This window comes from Salvia hispanica, chromosome 4, assembly GCF_023119035.1.
Source record: "Salvia hispanica cultivar TCC Black 2014 chromosome 4, UniMelb_Shisp_WGS_1.0, whole genome shotgun sequence".
NCBI lineage: Eukaryota > Viridiplantae > Streptophyta > Magnoliopsida > Lamiales > Lamiaceae > Salvia > Salvia hispanica.
This window is the reverse complement of record NC_062968.1, coordinates 48,627,370-48,636,848: the sequence shown is the minus strand read 5'-3', so window position 1 is coordinate 48,636,848 and position 9,479 is coordinate 48,627,370. Positions and strand designations below refer to the sequence as shown.

The 9,479-nt window shown below is 36.0% G+C and overlaps 1 protein-coding gene across 3 annotated transcripts; it reads left to right on the top strand.

The window, feature by feature from the left end:
* Positions 1 to 1,003: 1,003 nt before the first annotated feature.
* LOC125221736 lies at positions 1,004 to 9,435 on the top strand. 3 transcript variants are annotated; one of them, XM_048123957.1, is made up of 15 exons: positions 1,004 to 1,138; positions 1,886 to 1,984; positions 2,483 to 2,610; positions 2,703 to 2,856; positions 2,940 to 3,049; positions 3,158 to 3,241; positions 3,315 to 3,363; positions 3,524 to 3,615; positions 4,175 to 4,313; positions 4,645 to 4,724; positions 4,794 to 5,599; positions 5,891 to 6,154; positions 7,561 to 7,668; positions 7,774 to 8,590; positions 9,088 to 9,435. In XM_048123957.1, the coding sequence occupies exons 2-14, from the start codon at positions 1,892 to 1,894 to the stop codon at positions 8,322 to 8,324; spliced, it is 2,658 nt and encodes an 885-aa protein (XP_047979914.1). In that variant the 5' UTR covers positions 1,004 to 1,138; positions 1,886 to 1,891; the 3' UTR covers positions 8,325 to 8,590; positions 9,088 to 9,435. The 3 variants fall into 3 exon arrangements, with proteins under 3 accessions (XP_047979914.1, XP_047979913.1, XP_047979912.1); XM_048123956.1 differs by having other exon boundaries at positions 4,645 to 4,721; positions 4,794 to 6,154; XM_048123955.1 differs by having other exon boundaries at positions 4,794 to 6,154.
* The last annotated feature ends 44 nt before the right edge of the window (positions 9,436 to 9,479 follow it).

Genomic DNA, 9,479 nt, shown 5'->3' with positions numbered 1-9,479 from the left:
TAAAAAAAAGTTTTCACAAATGGATATGAACTATTTATATGGGACAAACGAAAAGAAAATCTAGCCTATTTCTATGGGATTGAGTGAGTATATTAAAAGGGATGAATATCAAAACTGGTCTCGGGAAAATAAGATTAACACATTTCTAGTCTCTAAAATAGGAACAATCAAGTTTTAATGACATGAACATGAAAAAAATCACGTTTGAACTTTGAAGTATCTTAACTGTTTTGCTCTCAAAACCATGAAAGAGCATAAAAGTTATGAATACGTCATTAATAGTTGACATCGTGTTGACATTTTTTGTTGCTATTATTTTTTTATCTATTAATATTTTCTAACGATCCAAATCATAGTTTAGAGTTTGTACAATATTTAGAGTTTGCATTTAATTCCATTCCTTTGAAGAATGCTGCAAATAATCCCTAAATTATCAAACATGAACAAATCTAGCAAACATGATCTATTTATAAACAATATACACCGTTTATTTTATTTTTATTTTTTTATTTTATAAATACATTTTCTCTATTTTCATATAATACCATTAAAAATTATATGCATCTTAAAAAATGAAATAAATTAAAAATTGAAAAATACGATAGGAACTTCGTGTTATACTATACGTATAATATTCAAAATAGATTTAAAGATTGATGAACTTTTTGGACGTTACTATATTTTTTCGTTCTTTCAAATTTCTTTTGTATTCTTTGACATTTTTACACAAAACACATCTTTTTTTATCATCATAATATCATTCTATAAAAGCTACGCATCATGCATCTTGATTGAAATATTAAGTAAATCATGTTACAAAAAAATAATCATCAATAATGTGGTTAGTGCCTGATTAACCACCCATTAGAAAACGTGTAACTATTAATACTACTACTCCACTACAAATTGTAGGTTATGCATGTATGATTAAAAGCGTTGGGCTTGATATACAATTAGTCAATTGGATCCGAACTCGCAAGGCCCACCACCACCCAAAGCCCACTCCTCCACTTTTTTCTCACTCTATTTTCTCTCTGAATTCCAACTCTTTCGATTCTCTTTTTGTCTCAGCATCCATCTCTCTCTATATTGGTGATCAATTGGTGACCTTAAATTGCCCCTGATCCAATCATCACCTGTAAGGCATCCCTGTACCCAATCTCGTTATCTTCTTAGATCCTTGATTTTAGTTTTAGTGGAAATAAGGAAATGCGAAATTTTGATTATTTAAAAAGAACAATTTTATGTTGATTCATTGGTTTGCTTGAGTTCAGTTGCTGGTGTTTAGTTTTTTTGTATTGGTATTTTATCTGGACCACGTATTGTCTGGGACATAATTCCGTTCGCTATTGTCTACTTCATTTCGCTTTGATCATAATTGTTGTGAATTGTGATGGTCAGTTTAATTCTCCAAGAATTTATTACTCCCGTCCCCCATTAAAAGTCACACTTTTCCATTTCGGTCCGTCCCCAATTAAGAGTCACACTTCATTTATATAATAAATAGTAGTAGGTTCCACATTCCACTAACTCATTTCACTCACATTTTATTATAAAACTAGTATAAAAGAGTGGTCCCACATTCCACCAACTTTTTCAACCAACTTTTCTTTACATTTCTTAAAATCCGTGACCGATCAAACTGTGACTGCTAATGGGGGACGGAGGGAGTATTAGTTGGCACAAGATTTTGGTCCAGAAAGCTATGTTTTTCGTGGATGAATTTGTTTAGGGGTTTATTTTCTTTTTTCATACTTGGTGAATTTTGGTTTACAATAGTTTTCATATTGGCTATGTTGATCTGTTCGGTTTCCTTAATCTAGGCGACGTTTTTGTCATTTTGATAATATATTTCCTTCTGCTGAATTTTAAATTATTTGTTAAGGCCAACATGAGTGACGAAGGAGAGAAAACTTGCCCGCTCTGTGCCGAGGAGATGGATTTAACTGATCAGCAGTTGAAGCCGTGCAAGTGTGGCTATGAGGTAGTGCAGTCTATTTTTCATCTCATTCTGTATAGTGCAGCTGTCCTTTAATTTTCTCAAAAGGGTATACTACTTATTAACTGTTTATATAATATGATAAATGATTGTTATGCTAAATTAGCCATCATTGTTTTCTTAATTCTAACTTGCATCTTTGTTTTATATTTTAGCGTAGCTAAGGGACCTGTGATTGTTAGAATCCTCTTGCATCATTAGAGAGAGATAAGGACGCCCTTTGTTCTTTGTGCTAAATAAGCCTATCCACTAGCAAATGAAGTTGTATGTTTTATATTGCCTGGATATTCATTGTTCAACAAATAATGCTCACTACCACGACCTGCGGATCAATTTTTAGTTTTTAGCCATCTATACTGTAATAGCACCGGATTCTTTCAGTCATCTTTATTCTATCCAAGCCTTTGTCTTAGTGGTTTCCTTTTTATATTGAAATATTCTACTTGAATGAGATGTGGTTTTTTTTTTCACTTTTATTTCCAGATTTGTGTTTGGTGCTGGCATCACATAATGGATATGGCTGAGAAAGATGAGACAGAAGGGCGCTGTCCAGCATGTCGAACTCCTTACAACAAGGAAAAGATTGTTGGAACAACTGCAAGTTGTGAAAGGTGATTGACAACCAATGTTGTGTTGACCATTTGATGATACTCAATGTGTATTTACAAGTTTACTGACCCGATCCATTCTATGTTTGGAATAGGCTGGTTTCAGAGATGAATGGGGAGAAAAAACCCAAGTCATCCAAGGGGAAGAACCAATCATCTGAAGGAAGGAAGCAGCTTGCTAACATGCGAGTCATCCAGAGAAATCTAGTTTATGTTGTGGGTTTGCCAATGAATTTGGCAGATGAGGATGTGGGTGCCCTTCCTGCCCTTATTCTTTTGTCTATTCGATGCACACCTGTTACTTCTCTAATAACATGATTTCTCTGTTGCAGCTTCTTCAGTGCAGAGAGTATTTTGGTCAGTATGGAAAGGCATTGAAGGTGTCTATCTCCCGGACAGCTACGGGTGCTATACAACAATTTGCAAATAGTACATGCAGCGTGTGAGTTCAAAGTCACTTTAGTTGTTAGTTATTTGTTATAATTGTTTCTCATCTTTCTGTGTTTTGTTTACCCATTTTGATTTTCATTATGATTTTTTTTTTGCCTAGATATATTACGTATTCAAAGGAGGAGGAAGCTGTTCGTTGTATCCAATCAGTACATGGATTTGTCTTGGATGGTAAACCTTTGAGGTAATTGTCATCATTCATTTGTTTAACTTAATATCTCTTGTTATATCTGATGGTCTTTAAAAAATTGTCATAGGGCATGCTTCGGGACAACTAAGTACTGTCATGCATGGCTGAGAAATGTGGTATGCCTATTATAGATTTGTCAAAAATCAAAATCAAAATCAAACAATGGGAAATATCATGATATAGTTATATGATTACTGAACATTACATGCTCAGAAGATGCATGCACAGTGGTCTATGTGTAGTGGTTCTTGATATTGAATTTCTACTGTGTTCCAGCCATGTAGCAATCCTGATTGTGTATATTTGCATGAGATTGGTTCCCAAGAGGACAGTTTTACAAAGGATGAAATAGTATCTGCACACACAAGGTATTTCTTCTATGTCTGATTGCTAGCAGTTATATATTTTCTTCTCTGTCAATTTTATTTCCTTATCATGAACATTTTGTTATATATTCCTCTATTTCCTTCAATTGATGATACTTCATATCTCAGCATGCTGCTTCTGATTCTGTTAGCATGAGTTTATTTTGGGTTTCATCTATTAGAGTGATGTCTCTGTTAGATGGTTCGTCAGGCACTGTGTAATTCTTACTTCGTACTGTCCAACCTATTGTGTATGTACTAGCCTATCAGGTTCATAGAGAGCCCCCATCTTTGGTTTTGCCACTGCAAAGCTGGATCCAACTCCTATGTCATGTCCCTTCCCACAATTTTTTCATTATGGAACAGCAAACTTAATTTTCCTCTATATGAGCTAGCAGTTGAAGTGTTGGCATTTTAATTGATAAATACCTGTGATCCTCTTAGAATTTCCCGAGAATACTGCCTTTGTTTTTTTATACTCCTTTAGTCTGGAAATGCTTTTTAGTTCTCACAATTTTTTCTCAAGCATCTCATCCGTTTAACGTTTGTTGAAAATGAGTAGGGTTCAACACATAACCGGATCCACAAATAGTACACAGCGGCGTTCAGGATATGTGTTACCTCCACCTGCAGATGAGTACTATAATAGCACTTCTGCTTCTTTAGCGAAACCTATAAATAAAACTTCCGTTAATACTAATGTAAGATTTCCTTATTTTGTATCATTGCCACCATATACCTTGTATGTATCCTGTACTATTTTTTTTCCTGCAGGCTGATGTAATTCAAATTTTTGTGCCTTTTATTCATGTTATATTTCTCATCAGAATGCTTATGATCCATGGAGTATGCATGAGTTAGTTCAGCATAGATTGATCACTGCCGTACATGGTTTTGGTTGTTGATAATCCACTGTCATTTTGTTTATTGTTTTTTTTTTTCAATTACGACTTGGAAATGATTGCTACTACGATAACCAAATCTACATTCCCTTACTATTACAGTATATGATTTCTTTACTCTGTTCATCAGAATACTCAAACTGGTGCTAGAATTTCTCCTCCAAATAGCAGCTCTGGAAGATCTGTCTCTCTTACTGCTGGATCCTCGTGGTACTTCCTACTGACTTAGTCCTAATTTTATGCTTCTTGTTTTTAAAACCTTTTAATTTCCATGACCAGGGGCACTCGTGTTGCCAATAATATCCCTTTACATACCACTACACAATGTTCCAAAGGGGCATTAAAAAAACAGGATTTGAGTGATGGACCTGTGGCTTGTTCTACTACAGCTGTGAGCCAAAGTCAGCCGTCTTCATTGCAGAGTGATATTGTGAACATTTTGATTACTGATAAAGATAGAGGAGTTTCTCAAGGTAAAAGTGAAATAGAAGCTTTAGGACCAGTGGTCAAAGAATCAAATACGGATGGGAAACCTACTTCTTCTCAGAGTCCCAATACATATGTTCACCCAGCTACACCGCCTGTAAATAAACAGCCCCATGGCCCATGTACTGCCAAGCTGCTAGCTAAAAGTACTAATGATGTTAATTCTTCCTTGGTCTGTGTTGGACTTGCTTCAAGCAGAGACTCTACTGGTACCACCAATGGGAAAATCGAGAAAATACAACCGTCTCATTTTATTCCTAATCATATCCAAGAAAACCTGATTTTGGATGGGGATGCTCAGCTTGTTAGAGGAGCGGTGACTTCTCAGCCACCTGAAACAATTGCACATACGAGCGAGGAGGTGGATTCCACAGAAGTCCAATCTGATTTTAGATTAGAAACGGCAAGTATAGTAACCAAAAATGATTTGTCTGATATTGAAGATGATATTTTGTCTTTTGAAAATCGTAGGCTCAAGGATCCTGAGGTTGCTTCTAACAGAAGCAACTTTTCTCATGCCTCTCATCTTTCAAGTCATTCTCATGTTAATTGTAACCTACATAGTAAAGGTGATGCTTCAACCTGTAGGCAGGCTATAGGTAAAGTTTGCAACTATCCCATTGGACATTCTGAGACTATTTTCAAGACTCCTGAGGTTGAGGTTAATAATGCTGAGCATTCTAATTTGTTTCCTTCTAAGGAAAAAAGATCGCTGCTAGGGTTATATGATGGTGAACTATGCTTAGATTCTTTTGATATGGGGGAGAGCAGCATAATATCTAATATTTTATCTATGGATTTTGATCCATGGAATGAGTCTCTGATTTCACCTCAGAACCTTGCTAAGTTGTTGGGTGAAAATGATAAACAAGGCTCTTTTGGATTTCCAGGTTCACGGAAAAATAACACTAGCACTCAATCAAGGTTTTCATTTGCAAGGGAGGAGCCTAGGAGCCATGCCTCTGGTTCTGGACAATCTGTTGATTACTTCACTCGAAATTCTAACCAGCTCTCCTTTGGCCATGAATTCTCCAACAGCGATAGCTTCCAGCTTGAGAAGTTAGATAGTCTCAATGACTTCCCTGCTTTTAATGGACTAGAGTCCGAGCTTTTTGCTGACAATCATTCACATACGTCTTCTAACAGAAACTCTGGTAAGTTTGATCTTGTCCATTTTTCGAGTAAATTTATACAGTTATCTTATGTGATACTTTGGGCTTTGTGTAATCTTGTCTTGAATTGTGCCAATGATACGTGATCAGAGCCATACAACATAATAGATCTATTAAATCCTTGTCTTTAGATGATACTAAATGGCTGCACTTGATTTTATGTATCATGAGGATTTAGAATTCGAGGTTTTCCTAGACCAGTATGCAAAAGAGCTTTGTTGTTCTCATTGTGATGAGTGATGACTGGAAATTTCCCACTAATGATGTCAGCCACCCAGTCCCATTTCAAACCCCATATTACCACATCTCACTTTTCAGTTGCCGCATAAGCATTTCACTCAAACCCCAAATCATACCACACCCTACCACAAAACCTCCAACCCATACTCCAAATCACACCAAAACCTTTTTTTATTTATCTTTTTTAATTACTCTCTAATTCCATGTTTTATTTTAATTTTTGTTATTTGTAAAAATGAATTTGAACTCCTAAAATTACATTAATTAAATGCCGAAAATAACATAATTTGAACTCCTAAAATTACATTATTAAAGATAAAATAAACTTCAATGAAGATGACATACGATTGTTTGGTGTTGTATTCGTTGATGAAAAAATTGATTAAAAAAATATATAAACTCAATTATTAAGTAAAAAAATAAATAAAAATGAACTAAGGTGCGGTTCCGTTCCCCGCAATGCAGCCGCTGCCGTGGATGGACCACATCTTGCACCCTGTCTCTGACCTCTACTGCAGTCCCGCACTGCACCCCGCCTTCCTATCCGTGCCCAACAACATTTCGAGACCTTACCACACCGCGAATTTCACGGTCTGGTCCCATTTTGGTATGGGTTACCATTTCCCTTAGGTTACAGCTCGTACCCCCACCTTTTTGTGTGTCTGGTTGTGTCATGCAATCAGGGAGTGCTTTGGGTATTTCCTTGCTGTAGCTTTTAAAAGTCATTTAGGTTCAAAGGATAGATTGATTTCTAGTATAACTGGTTCAGAGGTTATGGGTGTCAATTTGCGGATCCGTAGAAGTTGTTTCAACACTAAAGTGCCGAAAAATTAAACAAAATGATTGGGTCTCCAAAATCAAGCATTTTGCTTATATTTGTTCTGCTTGTTAAAATGTTACTTCGACTTGGTGAGGCAGGCTTGTTACTACCTAATTAGGCGGACTTTTGTTGTGGCTGATTTTTGCTCCTCACTAGTTTTATGATTTGCCAGTGTTAGTCCTGACATTATTGGTTTCCCTTTAAATTCAGAACTTGTTATAAAAAGAAATTAAAACACCAGTTTCAACTTGTCTATCAACGCATTCCTCTGTTTTTTATATAGTACTCGTGTTGGTTTGTTACCCTCATTTTCTTTGCCATTGAACAGTTTCGAGACCTCAGGTATTAGCACCACCAATGTTTTCAGTACCTAGTAGGACACCGCCTCCAGGCTTTACTTCTCAAGATAGAATCGATCAAATTTTTGATGGCTCTGGTTAGTTTCATGGGTTGTCTTGCCAGTCAAATTTTAAGGTTTTTGCTATATATATTGGGACTCTTCATCTTCATAATCTAACCTAGTTTTGTTTTTTTTTCTCAGGAAATCATTTAGATGATTCTTCCTCTTTGTTAAGACATAGTTATCAGACGCCTCCACTTAGTAATACCATTAGTAATGGAGATATTGAATTTATAGATCCTGCGATACTGGCAGTTGGCAAAGGTCTACTTCCAGGGAGAATTAATAACTCAGGCTCGGATGATGTAAGGGCACGTTATTCTTCTCAGTTGAGTACATATGAAGATGCAAAATTCCAATCTATTTTTCAAAGATCACTTCCTTCACACCAGAACCAAAAATTTACCATCATGGGTGACACTTTATCTCCTCTTGGTGATGCTTATTCTATTTCCTCTAGGGTTATGGAGCAAACACTAGCCAATAATATGTCTACGTTATCCCAGTTTAGTTTCCCTCAGTCAAGGAATGGTTTAATATCTAATGGCCAATGGGCTGGAAACAATTTGGGCATGGCGGAACTTCTTAGGAATGAGAGGTGGGGATATAATAAATTTTATGGTAGTTATGAAGATTCTAAGATTCGGATGCCGAGTTCGGGTAGTCTATACAACGGAACTTACGGGTATTGATATTTGGGCATGGTTGGTGTTGTCAAGAATCATGAGATAGGAATAGTAATATTTCATGCCACTTTGACAAACCTGCCTAAATTGATTGAACCAATTGGCAGTCAAAATACCGAATAACTTTGTAGTATTCACTTTAGAGAGTGGGCCAAGATTTGGAAATATTACCAAGTAAGCCAATGGGAGTGAGTTGTGCTTAGTCCGTCAGAGCTACTTTCTGTTTGGTAAAAGGATCAGCCATTCATAAACGTCGATCTGGAAACTAACAGGTAAAATTTCTGCCTCAATTTGTCAAATTCTGTTATTCATTATTAAAGAATCGAACATGAGATCATTTGATGTCTTACATGGTATTCATGATGCGATGGACGATATAAACTACTCCCTCCGTCCCACAAAGATTGTCTCACTTTGACTGAGCACGAGTTTTAAGAAATGTAATGAAAAGTGAGTTGAAAAAGTTAGTGGAATATGGGTCCTACTTTTATATATTAGTTTTATATTAAAATGTGAGTAGGAATGGGTTAGTGGAATATTCCACTACCAAAAATGGTAAAAAGTGAAATAGGACAAAATTTGTGGGACGGATGGAAATGAAAAAATGTGACAATCATTGTGGGACGGAGGGAGTACTACATGTTCCTTGCACTTCCTATAAATGTGAAATATGTCAATGGCACGGTATATTGTTGAAGAACAGTTTGTTCCGTATCACGCTTGCTTGGTTGTTTTTAGTGAATATATTTTGATCTTGTAAACTCTGCAGCTGAAAGGGGCCTGAGCATAAGGCTTGGGGGCTTTTGATGGCTACACGATGAATTGTAGGTTTGTGAATGTCTCTCCGCTGCTGATCTGATCGGTGAGAATTGGATGAATGATATCAGATACGCGATGCCTTACTACTCTCATCTGTTCCTGTTGATAATTGAATAGGCAGAAGGAAGTTAGATTTCAGTAATTGCTTCGAACGTTCATTCTTTGCAGAAACAAGAGTATTAAAAGTTACAAATACATCTTCAAAATTTTGGTTGTGTAAACTCTTATTATTCGTTTTGTGAAACAAATATGTGAGGGCTTGAAAACAGTCAAATATATTTAATATTGTTTTTCAATACTCCTATTAGACAAGTGATTTTTCTCAAAATCTTTTCATAATTT